At 61.9% G+C, this 18,409-nt stretch overlaps 2 protein-coding genes across 3 annotated transcripts in view; one reads left to right on the forward strand and one right to left on the reverse strand.

The window, feature by feature from the left end:
* C3 (complement C3) overlaps positions 1 to 5,928 on the reverse strand; it is a 47,499-nt gene extending 41,571 nt beyond the window's left edge. For both annotated transcript variants that reach the window (XM_077787756.1, XM_077787755.1), the window contains exons 1-3: positions 5,784 to 5,928; positions 3,550 to 3,742; positions 243 to 402 (exon numbers count right to left, since the gene is read on the reverse strand). In XM_077787756.1, the coding sequence (XP_077643882.1) occupies positions 243 to 402; positions 3,550 to 3,742; positions 5,784 to 5,887 (457 nt within the window). In that variant the 5' untranslated portion in view covers positions 5,888 to 5,928. The remainder of the gene's footprint in view (positions 1 to 242; positions 403 to 3,549; positions 3,743 to 5,783) is intronic.
* A 3,712-nt stretch (positions 5,929 to 9,640) lies between these two features.
* Positions 9,641 to 18,409, forward strand: part of VAV1 (vav guanine nucleotide exchange factor 1) — a 39,511-nt gene continuing 30,742 nt past the window's right edge. The window contains exons 1-8 of the mRNA XM_077787681.1: positions 9,641 to 10,360; positions 12,220 to 12,336; positions 12,430 to 12,488; positions 13,470 to 13,535; positions 14,538 to 14,631; positions 15,650 to 15,760; positions 16,379 to 16,447; positions 17,815 to 17,921. Coding sequence (XP_077643807.1) covers positions 10,157 to 10,360; positions 12,220 to 12,336; positions 12,430 to 12,488; positions 13,470 to 13,535; positions 14,538 to 14,631; positions 15,650 to 15,760; positions 16,379 to 16,447; positions 17,815 to 17,921 — 827 coding nt within the window. The 5' untranslated portion in view covers positions 9,641 to 10,156. The remainder of the gene's footprint in view (positions 10,361 to 12,219; positions 12,337 to 12,429; positions 12,489 to 13,469; positions 13,536 to 14,537; positions 14,632 to 15,649; positions 15,761 to 16,378; positions 16,448 to 17,814; positions 17,922 to 18,409) is intronic.

Consider the following 18,409-nt stretch of genomic DNA (forward strand, 5'->3'; position numbering starts at 1 on the left):
GTGTCCCCAGGTGTCCCCAGCTGTCCAGCTGTCCCCAAAGGTGTCCCCAGCTATCCCCAGGTGTCCCCGTGGTGTCCCCAGATGTTTCCAGATGTCCCCGTGTGCTCACTGGTGGCCCCGGTGGTGTCCCTATGCCTGTGGTGTCCCCACAGTGTCACCCTCCCCTCGATGTCCCCACAGTGTCACCCTCCCTGAGGTGTCCCCACGGTGTCCCCACGGTGTCCCCATGTCCCCGCGCTCACCGGTGGCCCCGGGGGTGTAGATGGGCTTGTCGGTCTGCAGGAAGACGTGGCCGCTCTGCAGGGACACCAGCAGGACCTTCTCCAGCGTCACCGCGGCCACCCGCGCTGTCACCGTCACAAAGGACTTCCCCGGCGCCGGCGGCAGCGCCTTGGCCTGAACCTGGGGGACATCCATGGGGACATTGGGGACATCCAGAGGGACATTGGGGACATCCAAAAGGACATTGGGGACATCTGTGGGGACATTGGGGACATCCACGGGGACAATGGGGACACCAAAGGGACATCAACGGGGACATCCATGGGGACATTGGGGACATCCAGAGGGACATTGGGGACATTCAAAGGGACATTGGGGACATCCAAAGGGACACTGGGGACATCCAGAGGGACATTGGGGACATCCATGGGGACATTGGGGACATCCAGAGGGACATTGGGGACATCTGTGGGGACACTGGGGCATCCAAAAGGACATCCATGGGGACATTGGGGACATCTGTGGTGACATTGGGGACATCTGTGGGGACATTGGGGACATCCATGGGGACACTGGGGACATCCAAAGGGACACTGGGGACATCCTAAGGGACACTGGGGACATCCTAAGGGATATTGGGGACATCCAGAGGGACACTGGGGACATCCAAAGGGACACTGAGGACATCCACGGGGACATTGGAGACATCCATGGGGACATTGGGGACATTCAAAAGGACATTGGGGACATCTGTGGGGACACTGGGGACATCCAAAGGGACATTGGGGACATCCAAAGGGACATTGGGGACATTTGTGGGGACATTGGGGACATTCAAAGGGACATTGGGGACATCCAAAGGGACACTGGGGACATCCAGAGGGACATTGGGGACATCTGTGGGGACACTGGGGACATCCACGGGGACATTGGGGACATCCAGAGGGACATTGGGGACATCCACGGGGACACTGGGGACATCTGTGGGGACACTGGGGACATCTGTGGGGACACTGGGGACATCCAGAGGGACATTGGGGACATTCAAAGGGACATTGGGGACATCCAGAGGGACATTGGGGACATCTGTGGGGACACTGGGGCATCCAAAGGGACATCCATGGGGACACTGGGGACACCAAAGGGACATCCACGGGGACATCCATGGGGACATTGGGGACATCCAAAGGGACATTGGGGACATCCACGGGGACATTGGGGACATCTGTGGGGACATTGGGGACATCCAAAGGGACATTGGGGACATCTGTGGGGAGATTGGGGACATTCAAAGGGACATTGGGGACATCCACGGGGACATTGGGGACATCCATGGGGACATTGGGGACATCTGTGGGGACATTGGGGACATCCATGGGGACATTGGGGACATTCAAAGGGACATTGGGGACATCCACGGGGACATTGGGGACATCCAAAGGGACATTGGGGACATTCAAAGGGACATTGGGGACATCTGCGGTGACATTGGGGACATCCAAAGGGACATTGGGGACATCCAGAGGGACATTGGGGACATCCGCGGTGACATTGGGGACATCTGTGGGGACATTGGGGACATCCAAAGGGACATTGGGGACATCCTAAGGGATATTGGGGACATCCACAGGGACACTGGGGACATCCACGGGGACATTGGGGACATCTGCAGGAACAGGGACACTGGGGACAGGGACACTGGGGACAGGGCACATTGGGATTGACAGGACATTGATGGGGACAGGGGACATTGGGGACACCTGTGGGGACACCTGAAGGTGACCATCCCCATGGACCCCAGGAGTGACCAAGGACACCAGGAGTGACCATGGACACTGGGAGTGACCATCCCCAAGGACACCAGGAGTGACCACGGACACCAGGAGTGACCATGGACCCCAGGAGTGACCAAGGACCCCAGGAGTGACCATGGACACTGGGAGTGACCATCCCCAAGGACACCAGGAGTGACCATGGACACTGGGAGTGACCAAGGACACCAGGAGTGACCATGGACACTGGGAGTGACCATCCCCAAGGACACCAGGAGTGACCATGGACCCCAGGAGTGACCATGGACACTGGGAGTGACCATCCCCAAGGACCCCAGGAGTGACCATGGACCCCAGGAGTGACCATCCCCATGGACCCCAGGAGTGACCACGGACACCAGGAGTGACCATGGACCCCAGGAGTGACCAAGGACCCCAGGAGTGACCATGGACACTGGGAGTGACCATGGACACTGGGAGTGACCATCCCCAAGGACACCAGGAGTGACCATGGACACTGGGAGTGACCAAGGACACCAGGAGTGACCATGGACACTGGGAGTGACCATCCCCAAGGACACCAGGAGTGACCATGGACCCCAGGAGTGACCATGGACACTGGGAGTGACCATCCCCAAGGACACCAGGAGTGACCATGGACCCCAGGAGTGACCATGGACACTGGGAGTGACCATCCCCAAGGACACCAGGAGTGACCACGGACCCCAGGAGTGACCATGGACCCCAAGAGTGACCAAGGACACCAGGAGTGACCACGGACACCAGGAGTGACCATGGACCCCAGGAGTGACCAAGGACCCCAGGAGTGACCATGGACCCCAGGAGTGACCATGGACATCAGGAGTGACCATCCCCAAGGACACCAGGAGTGACCACGGACACCAGGAGTGACCATGGACCCCAGGAGTGACCAAGGACACCAGGAGTGACCACGGACACCAGGAGTGACCATGGACCCCAAGAGTGACCATGGACCCCAGGAGTGACCACGGACACCAGGAGTGACCACGGACACCAGGAGTGACCAAGGACCCCAGGAGTGACCATGGACCCCAGGAGTGACCATGGACACTGGGAGTGACCATGGACATCAGGAGTGACCATGGACCCCAGGAGTGACCATGGACCCCAGGAGTGACCATGGACATCAGGAGTGACCATGGACACCAGGAATGACCATCCCCAAGGACACCAGGAGTGACCATGGACCCCAGGAGTGACCAAGGACACCAGGAGTGACCATGGACCCCAGGAGTGACCAAGGACACCAGGAGTGACCATGGACACCAGGAATGACCATCCCCAAGGACACCAGGAGTGACCACGGACACCAGGAGTGACCATGGACACCAGGAGTGACCATCCCCACTGTCCCCACCCTGTTCAGGGTTCAGTTCCCGTTTCCCGTCCCGGGCGGTGGCTGCTGGGACAATGACCCGTGGTGGTGGCCAGGGGGTGGTGACAGTGGCCAGGGGGAGGTGACAGTGGCCAGGGGGAGGTGACACCGACCAGAGGGGGGGTGGTGACACCGTACCTTGATGGTGGCAGTGGCCATCATGCCCTCGGCCGGGCTCAGGGCCACGCGGGTCTGGAACAGGACCTGGCGCTTCTGGGGGAAGTCCTGGACCATCAGCGTGGCCTCGGTGGCCGTGGTCAGCCCGGGGGCCTCCAGGACCACCTGCTCGTCCGTCTCCAGCCGCAGCACGGCCGGGGTCACCATGGTCACCCTGGGGACACCGCAGGGCCGTCACAGGGTGGCACAGCACCCAGAAACCCCAAAATCTGTCCCACCACAACCTTGAGGACCTCAGAGCACCCAGAAACCCCAAAGTCTGTCCCACCACAACCTTGAGGACCTCAGAGCACCCAGAAACCCCAAAATCTGTCCCACCACAACCTTGGGGACCTCAGAGCACCCAGAAACCCCAAAATCTGTCCCACCACAACCTTGGGGACCTCAGAGCACCCAGAAACCCCAAAATCTGTCCCACCACAACCTTGAGGACCTCAGAGCACCCAGAAACCCCAAAATCTGTCCCACCACAACCTTGGGGACCTCAGAGCACCCAGAAACCCCAAAATCTGTCCCACCAACACCTTGAGGACCTCAGAGCACCCAGAAACCCCAAAATCTGTCCCACCACAACCTTGGAGATCTCCAAGCACCCAGAAACCCCAAAATCTGTCCCACCACAACCTTGGGGACCTCAGAGCACCCAGAAACCCCAAAGTCTGTCCCACCACAACCTTGGGGACCTCAGAGCACCCAGAAACCCCAAAATCTGTCCCACCAACACCTTGAGGACCTCAGAGCACCCAGAAACCCCAAAATCTGTCCCACCAACACCTTGAGGACCTCAGGGCACCCAGAAACCCCAAAGTCTGTCCCACCACAACTTTGGGGACCTCAGAGCACCCAGAAACCCCAAAATCTGTCCCACCACAACCTTGGGGATCTCAGAGCACCCAGAAACCCCAAAATCTGTCCCACCAACACCTTGAGGACCTCAGAGCACCCAGAAACCCCAAAATCTGTCCCACCACAACCTTGAGGACCTCAGAGCACCCAGAAACCCCAAAGTCTGTCCCACCACAACTTTGGGGACCTCAGAGCACCCAGAAACCCCAAAATCTGTCCCACCACAACCTTGGAGATCTCCAAGCACCCAGAAACCCCAAAATCTGTCCCACCACAACCTTGGGGACCTCAGAGCACCCAGAAACCCCAAAATGTGTCCCCACAGCACCCATGGGTGGGGGGGGGGGCCAAAAAAGGGATTTCATGTGGGTCCCATGGGTGGTATTGGGTGGGGGTCCCGTGGGTGGGGTTGGGTGGGGGTCCCACGGGTGAGGGTGGGATTGGGTGGTGATCCCGTGGGTGGGGTTGGAGTTGGGGTTGGGTGGGGGTCCCATGGGTGGGGTGGGGGTCCCACAGCTGGCTGGGTGGGAGTCCCGTGGGTGGGGTTGGGACCAGGATTGGGGTTGGGTGGGGGTCTCATGGGTGGGATTGGGGTTGGGTGGGGGTCCCACGGGTGGGGGTCCCGCGGGTGGTGTGTGGTGGGGTTGGGTGGGGGTCCCATGGGTGGGATTGGGTGGGGGTCCCACGGGTGGGATCGGGGTTGGGTGGGGGTGTCCCACGGGTGGGATCGGGGTTGGGTGGGGGTCCCATAGATGGAATCAGGGTTGGGTGAGGGTCCCATGGGTGGGATCGGGGTTGGGTGGGGTCCCACGGGTGGGACTTGGGTTGGGTGGAGGTCCCACGGGTGGGGTTGGGATCAGGATCGGGGTTGGGTGGAGGTCCCACGGGTGGGATCGGGGTTGGGTGGGTGTCCCACGGGTGGGGTTGGGTGGGTGTCCCACGGGTGGGGTTGGGTGGGGGTCCCACGGGTGGGATCGGGGTTGGGTGCGGGTGTCCCACGGGTGGGATCGGGGTTGGGTGAGGGTCCCACGGGTGGGATCGGGGTTGGGTGGGGGTGTCCCACGGGTGGGATTGGGTGGGGGTCCCATGGGTGGGATCGGGGTTGGGTGGGGGTCCCATGGGTGGGATCGGGGTTGGGTGGGGGTGTCCCACGGGTGGGGTTGGGATCAGGATCGGGGTTGGGTGGAGGTCCCACGGATGGGATCGGGGTTGGGTGGGGGTCCCATGGGTGGGATTGGGTGGGGGTCCCACGGGTGGGATCGGAGTTGGGTGGGGGTCCCACGGATGGGGGGGCGTCCCATGGGTGGGGGGGGGTCCCTTGGGTGGGAGGGGGGGTCCCCGTGTCTCACAGCTGGGCGCGGGCGGGGGTCCCGAGCAGCAGCGGGGAGCCGAGGAGGAGGAGGAGGAAGAGCGGGCGAGGATGAGGAGGGGGCGGCAGCGCCGGAGCCCCCATGGCGACAGCGGCGACAGCGGCGACAGCGACGACAGCGACAGTGACAGAGGGGACAGCGACAGTGACAGGGACAGGGACACAGGGACACAGCGACAGGGACAGAGGGGACAGGGACAGGGATGGGACACGGACAGGGGCGTCCCTTTATGGCGGCCCCGCTGGTTAATGGGTAACCCCCGCCCTGCCCCCACCCATGGGTGGGGGTGGGGGTGGGGGGGCGCTCCGGCCACCTCCGGCCACTTGTGGTCACCTGCGGTCACCTCCGGCCACCTGCGGCCACCGGGGTGGGTGCGGGGTGAGGGTGACACCCCCCCCCCCACCCACCCACCCCGTGCTGGGTTTGGGGGGTGTTGGGGGGTGTTGGGGGGTGTTGGGGGGGGGTGCCGCACCCTTGGGTGCCGCTGGGTGGGGGTTGGGAGAGCCCCTCCCCCCCCCGGGTGGGGGAGGGGCGGGCGCCGTTCCTCATTTCGGGGAAGGCGCTGGCGCGGGGCCACCACGGGGCCACCACGGGGCCACCACGGGGCCACCTCGGGGCTTGCGACATCGTGGGGACACCCGGGGGGGTCGCGACAGGGGGGGGGGACACCGGTGGGGTGGGGGTGGGTCCTCCTGGAGACCCTTCCCCAACGGGACGTGGAGAGCTGGGTCAGCCTGGTGGCACCTGAAAGGTCCTGGTGGTTCTCCTGGGATTTATGGAGGACTTGGACACCTGGGGGTCACCTGGACCTGGACACCTGGGTGACCCCTGAAAGGTCCTGGTGGTCTCCTGGGACTCTGGGAGGACCTGGGCACCTGGGTCCATCCTGAGACCCCTGAGAGGTCCTGGTGGCCTCCTGGGATTTATGGAGGACTTGGACACCTGGCGGCCACCTGGACTTGGACACCTGGGTGACCCCTGAAAGGTCCTGGTGGTCTCCTGGGACTTTGGTAGGGCCTGGACACCTGGGTCCATCCTGACACCCCTGAGAGGTCCTGGTGGCCTCCTGGGATTTATGGAGGACTTGGACACCTGGGGGTCACCTGGACTTGGACACCTGGGTGACCCCTGAAAGGTCCTGGTGGTCTCCTGGGATTTATGGAGGACTTGGACACCTGGGGGTCACCTGGACCTGGACACCTGGGTGACCCCTGAAAGGTCCTGGTGGTTCTCCTGGGATTTATGGAGGACCTGGACACCTGGGGGTCACCTGGACTTGGACACCTGGGTGACCCCTGAAAGGTCCTGGTGGTTCTCCTGGGATTTATGCAGGACTTGGACACCTGGGGGTCACCTGGACTTGGACACCTGGGTGACCCCTGAAAGGTCCTGGTGGTCTCCTGGGACTTTGGTAGGGCCTGGACACCTGGGTCCATCCTGACACCCCTGAGAGGTCCTGGTGGCCTCCTGGGATTTATGGAGGACTTGGACACCTGGGGGTCACCTGGACTTGGACACCTGGGTGACCCCTGAAAGGTCCTGGTGGTCTCCTGGGATTTATGGAGGACTTGGACACCTGGGGGTCACCTGGACCTGGACACCTGGGTGACCCCTGAAAGGTCCTGGTGGCCTCCTGGGACTCTGGGAGGACCTGGGCACCTGGGTCCATCCTGAGACCCCTGAGAGGTCCTGGTGGTTCTCCTGGGATTTATGGAGGACTTGGACACCTGGGGGTCACCTGGACTTGGACACCTGGGTGACCCCTGAAAGGTCCTGGGTGACCTCCTGGACCTTTGGGTGGACCTGGACACTTGGGGTCCACCTGGACCTGGACTTTGGTCCATCCTGAGACCCCTGAAAGGTCCTGGATAACCTCCTGGACCTTTGGGAGGACTTGGACACCTGGGTTCATTCTGAGACCCCCAACAGCTCCTGGCCACCTGGACCCCCCCTGGACCACCTGGGCCACCATTTCCAGACCACCTGGACCCCCTGGGCCACCATCTCCAGGTCACTGACCCCTCCTGGGCCACCTGGGCCACCATCTCCAGGCCACCTGGACCTCTCCTGGACCCCCTGGGCCACCATGTCCAGGCCATCTGACCCCTCCTGGGCCACCACATCCAGGCCACCTGGGCCACCATGTCCAGTCCACCTGGACCTCTCCTGGACCCCCTGGGCCACCATGTCCAAGCCACCTGGACCCTCTGACCACCACATCCAGGCCACCTAGACCCCCCTGGGCCACCATCTCCAGGTCACTGACCCCTCCTGGGCCACCTCGGCCACCATGGCCAGACCACCTGGACCCCCTGGGCCACCATCTCCAGGCCACCTGGACCCCTCCTGGACCACCATGTCCAGACCATCTGGACCCCTCCTGGGCCACCTCGGCCACCATGGCCAGACCACCTGGACCCCCTTGGCCACCATCTCCAGGCCACCTGGACCCCATTGGCCACCATCTCCAGGCCACCTGGACCCCTCCTGAGACTTCCCACCACTCCAAGCCCCAGAAGCTTGTCCCATGTCCCCCCATTGTCCCCACCACCCCCGTGGTGGCAGCTCCTCCCCAGTGCCACCGCTGTGACAGGAAGTCACCCGGGGGCCACCAGGTCCCAGTTCCCGTTGTCCCCCGCGGCGCAGGCGCGTCACCTCCGTCGTCCCCGGTGCCACCTCCGGGCGCGGGCGTGGGACACTTCCGCCACCCCCAGGCCCGGCCGGGCCCCACCACCAGCCCTGACCACTCCAGGAGGTCCACCAGGTCCACCGGATCTTCTCCAGCCGTGGGTGAAGAAGCAGGAGGAGCCCATCGGGCTCATCCGGACGTGGCGGTGGGACGGGGACCAACATCTGTCACTTGTCACCGGTGGTGGCCCCGCAGGGCCCCGGTTCCTCCGGTTCCTCCCTTTCCTGGGGGGAAGGGACCCCCGGCGCCGTGGGAGGTGCCCCAGAAGTGGTTGGAGGTGCTGGAGCTTTGTCCAGAGGTCATCCAGAGGTCATCCAGAGGTTCCTCACTGGATGTGGTCCTGCCGAGGTCACCAGCAGGGTCTCAGCTGGTGCTGCTCTGGACAGGAGTGGTGACATCGGGATCTCATCTCCACCAGGATCTCATCTCCACCAGGATCTCATCACCAAGATCTCATCTCCACCTGGATCTCATCTCCACCTGGATCTCATCTCTACCTGGATCTCATCTCCATCAGCTCCTGGCTAGAACTTGATGGTTGGATCCTCTTCCACCAGCTCCCCTACGGAATTGAATCCTGCCAGGACCCATCTCCACCAGTTCCTCCATAGAGGTTGATCCCACCAGGACCCACCTTCATTGAAGTTCATCCCACTAGGACCCAGCTCCACAGAAGTTGATCCCACCAAGACCCAACTTCACAAAAGTTCATCCCATCAGGACCAATCTCCACCAACCAGGACCCAACTCCACAGAAGTTCATCCTGCCAGGACCCACCTCCACAGAAGTTGATCCTGCCATGACCCAATTTCATTGAAGTTCATCCCACCTGGACCCACCTCCACAGAAGTTCATCCCGCCAGGACTCACCTCCACAGAAGTTCATCCCACCAGGACCCAAACTAATTGAAACTCATCCCACCAGGACCCACCTCCACCAGCCCCTCCACAGAAGTTGGTCCCACCAGGACCCACCTCCACAAGTTCCTCCACAGAAGTTGGTCCCACCAGGACCCAAACTCATTGAAGCTGGTCCCAGCAGGACCCACCTCCACAGAAGTTCATCCCACCAGGACCCAAACTAATTGAAACTCATCCCACCAGGAACCACCTCCACCAGACCCTCCACAGAAGTTGGTCCCACCAGGACCCACCTTCACCAGCTCCTCCACAGAAGTTGATCCCACCAGGACCCAAACTCATTGAAGCTGGTCCCAGCAGGACCCACCTCCATTGAAGTTCATCCCACCAGGACCCAAACTCATTGAAGTTGGTCCCACCAGGACCCACCTCCACAAGTTCCTCCACAGAAGTTGATCCCACCAGGACCCAAACTCATTGAAGCTGGTCCCAGCAGGACCCACCTCCATTGAAGTTCATCCCACCAGGACCCAAACTCATTGAAGTTGGTCCCACCAGGACCCACCTCCACAAGTTCCTCCACAGAAGTTGATCCCACCAGGACCCAAACTCATTGAAGCTGGTCCCAGCAGGACCCACCTCCATTGAAGTTCATCCCACCAGGACCCAAACTCATTGAAGCTGGTCCCACCAGGACCCACCTCCACAAGTTCCTCCACAGAAGTTGATCCCACCAGGACCCAAACTCATTGAAGCTGGTCCCAGCAGGACCCAGCTCCACCAGGAGGTCCCCGTGTCCCCATGGAGGCGTGGCGCCAATGTGCCCACTGGCTGGTGGCCGCGCGCGTCCTGCCCGCCGGCCACCGGGCCAGCAGCGCCGGGGGCCAGGTGTGGGACCTGGCGCAGGCGCTGCGCGACGGGGTCCTGCTGTGCCACCTCCTCAACGCCCTCCTGCCCCGCGCCGTGCCACCGCGGGACATCTGCCCCCGGCCACAGATGTCACAGGTGAGGCCCAGCTGGGGACAGCGGTGGTGGCCCCATGGAGGGACGTGGGGATGGGACGGGGACAGGGACAGGGGTGGGTGAGGGGGACAACGGGGATGGGGACGTTGATGGGACAATGGTGGGGACCTTGATGTGGCAGTGGTGGGGACCTTGATGGTGATGATGGGGTCCTTGAGGTTGACAATGGTGGGAACGTTGATGGGGACAATGGTGGGGACGTTGATGGGGACAATGGTGGGGACGTTGATGGTGGCAATGGTGGGGATGTTGATGGTGATGATGGTGGGGACGTTGATGGTGGCAATGGTGGGGACGTTGATGGTGATGATGGTGGGGACGTTGATGGTGATGATGGTGGGGACGTTGATGGTGGCAATGGTGGGGACATTGATGGTGATGATGGTGGGGACGTTGATGGTGACGATGGTGGGGACCTTGATGTGGCAGTGGTGGGGACGTTGATGGTGATGATGGTAGGGACCTTGAGGTTGACAATGATGGGGACGTTGATGGTGACAATGGTGGGGACCTTAATGGTGGCAGTGGTGGGGACGTTGATGGTGACGATGGTGGGGACCTTGAGGTTGACAATGATGGGGACGTTGATGGTGACGATGGTGGGGACCTTGAGGTTGACAATGGTGGGGACATTGATGGTGACAATGGTGGGAATGTTGATGGTGGTAATGGTGGGGACAATGATGGTGATGATGGTGGGGACATTGATGGTGATGATGATGGGGTCCTTGAGGTTGACAATGGTGGGAACGTTGATGGTGGCAATGATGGGGACGTTGATGGTGACAATGGTGGGGACCTTGATGTGGCAGTGGTGGGGACGTTGATGGTGACAATGGTGGGGACGTTGATGGTGACAATGGTGGGGACGTTGATGGGGACAATGGTGGGGCCCTTGATGGTGACAATGATGGTGACAATGGTGGGTGTGGATGAGGGTGGTGGCCATGATGGGGACAATGAGGATGATGATGGGGATGTTGGTGTTGTTGGTGGCGGTGACATTGATGGTGACAATGATGGATGATGATGGTGGCAATGATGGGGACAATGGGGACATTGATGGTGACAATGATGGGTGTGGATGAGGGTGGTGATGGGGACAATGGCGATGATGATGGGGACATTGGTGTTGTTGGTGATGGTGACACTGATGGTGACAATGACAGGACTGGTGTGATTGAGGGACACAGAGTGATGATGATGATGATGATGATGATGATGATGATGATGATGATGATGATGATGATGATGATGGGACAATGAGGATGATGACGGTGGGGACACTGATGGTGACAATGGCAGGATGAGAACGAGGGCAGTGATGACGCAGTGATGGTCACAATGACAGTGACGATGGTGGCCACGGTGCCAAGGAGGTGACAAGGACAAGGACGATTGTGGTGTTGACCGGGTGACAATGATGGTGATGGTGGTGGTGGTGGCACCAAGTGGGTGACAATGACAGGGACAGTCACGGCATTGATGGGGTGACAATGTGATGATGGTGGCAATGTTCATGGCGTTGACAATGACAGTGACAACATTGGTGACAGACATGATGGCAGTGCCACTGCTACCACTGGTGACAATGGTGGTGATGTTGATGGGGTGACAATGACAATGACGGTGATGGTGGCGATGTTCACAAGGTTGACAATGACAGCGTTGGTGACAGAAATGATGGTGGTGCCACCACCACCGTTGGTGGCATGGTCACAGCCACGGATAGACAAAGGCGCCGATTTTGATGGTGACAACGGAGGGTGCCAGCGATGACAGGGGTGACACTGGGTGGGGGGGGATGGCAGGTGACACTGGTGACACCGGTGCCACCACAGTTCCTGTGCCTGAGGAACATCCGCACCTTCCTGACCGCCTGCGCCGACAAATTCGGGCTCCCCAAGCACCGGCTCTTCGGCGCCTTCGACCTCTTCGACGTCCAGGACTTCGGCAAGGTCGGTGTGGTCAGGGGTCCGGCTGTCCTGGGGGGTGGGACCCGGGGGCGTGGGTCACTCCTCCCTGCCCCGATGTCACCTCCGTGTCCGCAGGTGATTGAGACGCTCTCGACGCTCTCCTGGACCCCCATCGCACAGAGCAAAGGACTCACGTGAGTGGACAGGACTCGGGGGTCCATCCCTGAGGGTCCAGGTGTCCAGTCCCCTCTCTGAGTGACCGCAGCGTCCACTCCCTGGTGTCCAGGCCCTGAGGGTCCCAAATGTCCAGTCCCCAGCGTCCACTCCATGGTGTCGAGGCCCTAGTGTCCAGTCTCTGGTGTCCAGTCCCTAAGGGTCAGCAGTATCCACTCCCTGGTGTCCAGTCTCTGGTGTCCAGTCCCTGAGGGTCAGCAGTATCCACTCCCTGGTGTCCAGTCCCCAAGAGTCAGCGGTGTCCAGTCCCAGTGTCCACTCCCAGTGTCCACTCCCAGTGTCCACTGCTGAGGGTCAGTGATGTCCACTCCCAGTGTCCACTCCCAGTGTCCACTCCCAGTGTCCACTGCTGAGGGTCAGTGATGTCCACTCCCAGTGTCCACTCCCAGTGTCCACTCCCAGTGTCCAGTCCCGAGGGTCAGCAGTGTCCACTCCTGAAGGTCAGTGGTGTCCAGTCCCAGTGTCCACTCCCAGTGTCCACTCCCAGTGTCCACTGCTGAGGGTCAGTGATGTCCACTCCCAGTGTCCACTCCCAGTGTCCACTCCCAGTGTCCAGTCCCGAGGGTCAGCAGTGTCCACTCCTGAAGGTCAGCAGTGTCCAGTCCCAGTGTCCACTCCCAGTGTCCAGTCCCAGTGTCCACTCCGGGGTCAGTGGTGTCCAGTCCCAGTGTCCAGTCCCAGTGTCCAGTCCCAATGTCCAGTCCCAGTGTCCACTCCGGGGTCAGCAGTGTCCAGTCCCAGTGTCCACTCCTGAAGGTCAGTGGTGTCCAGTCCCAGTGTCCACTCCCGAGGGTCAGTGGTGTCCAGTCCCAGTGTCCAGTCCCAGTGTCCAGTCCCAGTGTCCACTCCGGGGTCAGCAGTGTCCAGTCCCAGTGTCCAGTCCCAGTGTCCAGTCCCAGTGTCCACTCCGGGGGTCAGCGGTGTCCGGCCGTGTCCCTCAGGCCGTTCCCATCCGAGGACAGCGTTGGGGACGACGACGTCTACAGCGGCCTGGCCGACGTCATCGAGTGAGCGCGGAACTGGGGATACTGGGGGGACTGGGAGGTACTGGGGGTGTCCCAGGGATGTCCAGAGGTCTTCGGGGGGTGTCCTGGGGGTGTCCTGGGGTGTCCCAGGGATGTCCAGAGGTGTCCAGGGGTGTCCTGGGGGTGTCCTGGGGGTGTCCTGGGGTTTCCCAGGGATGTCCAGAGGTGTCTGGGGGTGTCCTGGAGGTGTCCTGGGGTGTCCTGAGGTGTCCTGGGTGTCCCAGGGGTGTCCCAGGGGTGTCCTGGTGTGTCCTGGGGTGTCCCGGGGGTGTCCCAGGGATGTCCTGGGGGTGTCCTGGGGTGTCCCCTGGGTGTCCCCAGGGTGTCCAGGGATGTCTGGGGATGTCCCAGGGGTGTCTGGGGATGTCCTGGGGGTGTCCAGGGGTGTCCCAGGGATGTCCTGGGGGTGTCCTGGGGTGTCCTGGGGTGTCCTGGGGTGTCCTGGGTGTCCCAGGGGTGTCCAGGGATGTCTGGAGATGTCCCAGGGGTGTCTGGGGATGTCCTGGGGGTGTCCAGAGGTGTCCTGGAGGTGTCCAGGGGTGTCCTGGGGTGTCCTGGGGTGTCCCCTGGGTGTCCCCAGGGTGTCCAGGGATGTCTGGGGATGTCCCAGGGGTGTCTGGGGATGTCCTGGGGGTGTCCAGGGGTGTCCCAGGGGTGTCCTGGGGGTGTCTAGGGGTGTCCTGGGATGTCCCAGGGTTGTCCAGAGGTGTCCAGGGGTGTCCTGGGGATGTCCAGAGGTGTCCTGGGGGTGTCCAGGGGTGTCCTGGGGATGTCCGGAGGTGTCCTGGGGGTGTCCTGGGGATGTCCCAGGGGTGTCCAGGAGTGTCCTGGGGTGTCCTGGGGTGTCCTGGGATGTCCCAGGGGTGTCCCGGGTTGTCCTGGGGGTGTCTGGGTGTGTCCAGGATTGTCCCAGGGATGTCTGGGGGTGTCCCCAGGGGTGTCCCGGGGGTGTCCCCGGTTGTCCCCAGCTGTCCCCCCCCGCAGCGACACGGCCGAGGAGGACGATGACCTCTACGACTGCGTCGAGGCCGAAGGCGACGACGGCGACGACGTCTACGAGGACCTGATGAGGCTGGAGCCAACCCCGGCCACGGTGGGTGAGACACCCCAAAAAACCACCTGGGAACCCCCAAAAATACCCGGGAGTTCCAAATGTTACCTGGGAACCCCCAAAAAACACCTGAGAAACACCAAAAATACCTGGGAACCCCCCAAAACATCTGCGAAACCAAAATAAAACACCTGGGAAACCCCAAAAATTACCTGGGAACCGCCCAAAGATACAAGGGAAGCCCCAAAAAATTACCTGGGAACCCCCCAAAAATAGCTGAAAAGCCTAAAAATTACCTGGGAACCCCCCAAAAAACACTTGGAAACACCTGGGAGCCCCAAAAGTTACCTGGGAACCCCCAAAAATACCTGAATACCCTAAAAATTACCTGGGAACCCCCAAAAACCACTTGGGAACCCCAAAAATACCTGGAACCCCCCCAAAAAAATTCCTTGAGAATCCCCCAAAAACACCTGGGAACCCCAAAAACCACCAGGGGCCACCTTCCAGACACACCTGTGTCCCCCCTGGCCATTACGGTGATTGTCCCCATGTCCCCAATGTCCCTGGTGTCCCCAGTGTCCTCAAGACCCCTGGTGTCCCCAATGTCCCCGGTGTCCCCGGTGTCCCCATGTCCCCCTGTCCCCATAGAAGGGAGGAGTTCCTGGTTGTCCCCATGTTCCCATGTCCCCCTGTCCCATGTCCCCTGTCCCCATGTCCCCATGTCCCCGCAGAAGGGGAGGGGGAGTTCCTGGTTGTCCCCATGTCCCCATGTCCCATGTCCCCATGTCCCTCAATGTCCCCATAGAAGGGAGGAGTTCCTGGTTGTCCCCATGTCCCCATGTCCCATGTCCCATGTCCCTCCATGTCCCCACAGAAGGGGAGGGGGAGTTCCTGGTTGTCCCCATGTCCCCATGTCCCCATGTCCATGTCCCCCTGTCCCATGTCCCCCTGTCCCATGTCCCCCTGTCCCATGTCCCCATGTCCATGTCCCCCTGTCCCATGTCCCCCTGTCCCATGTCCCCCTGTCCCATGTCCCCTGTCCCCTGTCCCCATGTCCCCACAGAAGGGGGCCGTGGACCGGCGGCTCTGCTGCCTCCAGGAGCTGCGGCAGACGGAGGAGAGGTACACGGGGACCCTGGAGTCCATCTGCCAGGTGGGGACACTGGGGACATTGGGGACATTGGGGACATTGGGGACACTGGGGACATTGGGGACACTGGGGACACTGGGGACACTGGAGACATTGGGGGATTGGGCAGCTGGGGACAATGGGGACATTGAGGTCTTTGGAGACACCAGGGACATTGGGGACACTGGGGACATTGGGGACACTGGGGACATTGGGGACACGGAGACCCTGGAGTCCATCTGCCAGGTGGGGACATCAGGAAAACTGGGGACATTGGGGACATTGGGGACATCGGAGACATTGGGGACACTGGGGACATTGGGGACACTGGGGACATTGGGGACACTGGGGACACTGGGAGTGTTGGGGACATTTGGGGATGTTGGGGACACTGGGGACATCGAGGGCATTGAGGACTTTGGGGACATTGTGGACACTGGGGACAAAGGTGAGAGACGGGGACAAGGGAGAACGTTGGGTCATGGGGACATTGGGGACATTGGGGACTTTGGGGACACGGGGGACAAGGGGGACAGAGGTGGCCGCAGGGGCCTCCCAGTGCTCCCAGTGCTCCCAGTAAGGCGTGGTGTCCCTCCCCCGGTGTCCCCCTGATGTTTCTCTGATGTCCCCCGATGTCCCCAGCACTTCCTGCGGCCACTGCGGCACTTCCTGAGCCCCCGGGACATGGAGAGCGTCTTCATCAACGTGGAGGTGACACTGGGGACACGGGGACACGGGGACACTGACCGGTGACACCGGTGACACCAGTGACACCAGTGACACCAGTGACAGTGACACCAGTGACATGGAGGTGACAGTGACAATGGGACATGGGGACATGGAGAGCGTCTTCAGCAACGTGGAGGTGACACTGGGGACACGGGGACACGGGGACACTGACCGGTGACACCAGTGACACCAGTGACACTGACCAGTGACACCAGTGACACCGGTGACACCAGTGACAGTGACACCAGTGACACTGACCAGTGACACCAGTGACACTGGTGACATGGAGGTGACAGTGACATGGGACAGGGGACACGGGGACATGGAGAGTGTCTTCATCAACGTGGAGGTGACACTGGGGACATGGGGACGTGGGGACACTGACCAGTGACACCAGTGACACCAGTGACACCAGTGACACCAGTGACACCTGTGACAGTGACACCAGTGACACTGACCAGTGACACCAGTGACACTGGTGACATGGAGGTGACAGTGACACGGGACAGGGGACACGGGGACATGGAGAGTGTCTTCATCAACGTGGAGGTGACACTGGGGACATGGGGACATGGGGACATGGTGACACCAGTGACACCAGTGACACCGGTGACACCGGTGACATGGAGGTGACAGTGACACTGGGACAGGGGACATGGGGACACCACTGACACCAGTGACCAGTGACACCAGTGACACCAGTGACACTGACCAGTGACACCAGTGACATGGAGGTGACAGTGACACGGGACAGGGGACATCCCCTCCCAGTGCTCCCAGTGCTCCCAGTGCTCCCAGTGACCCCTCCCAGTGCTCCCAGTGCCCGAGTGCTCCCAGTGCTCCCAGTAAGACCAGTAACCCATCCCAGTGACCCCTCCCAGTGCCCCTCCCAGTGCTCCCAGTGCTCCCAGTGACCCCTCCCAGTGCTCCCAGTGCTCCCAGTGCTCCCAGTGCCCCCTCCCAGTGCTCCCAGTGCCCCCTCCCAGCGCTCCCAGTGCTCCCAGTGCTCCCAGTAAGCGCCGTTCCCGCAGGAGCTGCTGGAGCTGCACCGCCCCAGTGCTCCCAGTGCTCCCAGTGACCGATCCCAGTGCTCCCAGTGACCTATCCCAGTGCCCCCTCCCAGTGCTCCCAGTGCTCCCAGTGTCCCCTCCCAGTGCCCCCTCCCAGTGCTCCCAGCGCTCCCAGTGCCCCCTCCCAGTGCTCCCAGTGCTCCCAGTGTCCCCTCCCAGTGCCCCCTCCCAGTGCTCCCAGTGCTCCCAGTGCCCCCTCCCAGTGCTCCCAGCGCTCCCAGTGCCCCCTCCCAGCGCTCCCAGTGCTCCCAGTGCTCCCAGTAAGCGCCGTTCCCGCAGGAGCTGCTGGAGCTGCACCGCCGCTTCCTGGGGGAGCTGCGGGGGGCGCTGGGGGGGCCCGGGGGGGGGCGGGCGCTGCCCCCCCTGTTCCTGCGCTACAAGGAGAGGTGAGGGGGGCTGGGGGGATTTTGGGGGGTCCTGGGGGGATTCTGGGGGGTCCTGGGGGGGTTTACGGGAGGGTTTAGGGGGGTCCTGGGGGGTTTGGGGGGTCCTGGGGGGGGTTTGGGGGGTCCTGGGGGGGGGTTGGGGAGGGTTTAAGGGGGTCCTGGGGGGTCCTGGGGGGTCCTGGGGGGTCCTGGGGGGGTTTGGGGGGTCCTGGGGGGGGTTTACGGGGGGTCCTGGGGGGTCCTGGAGGGTTTGGGGGGTCCTGGGGGGGGTTGGGGGGGTTTATGGGGGTCCTGGGGGGGGTTTAGGGGGTCCTGGGGGATTCTGGGGGGTCCTGGGGGGGGTTGGGGGGGTTTATGGGGGTCCTGGGGGGGGTTTAGGGGGGTCCTGGGAGGGTTTAGGGGGGTCCTGGGAGGGTTTAGGGGGGTCCTGAGGGGTTTGGGGGCTCCTGGGGGGATTCTGGGGGGTCCTGGGGGGGGTTTGGAGGGTC

The sequence above is a fragment of the Lonchura striata genome, chromosome 21 (genome assembly GCF_046129695.1).
Source record: "Lonchura striata isolate bLonStr1 chromosome 21, bLonStr1.mat, whole genome shotgun sequence".
In the NCBI taxonomy this organism is placed as follows: Eukaryota; Metazoa; Chordata; class Aves; order Passeriformes; family Estrildidae; genus Lonchura; species Lonchura striata.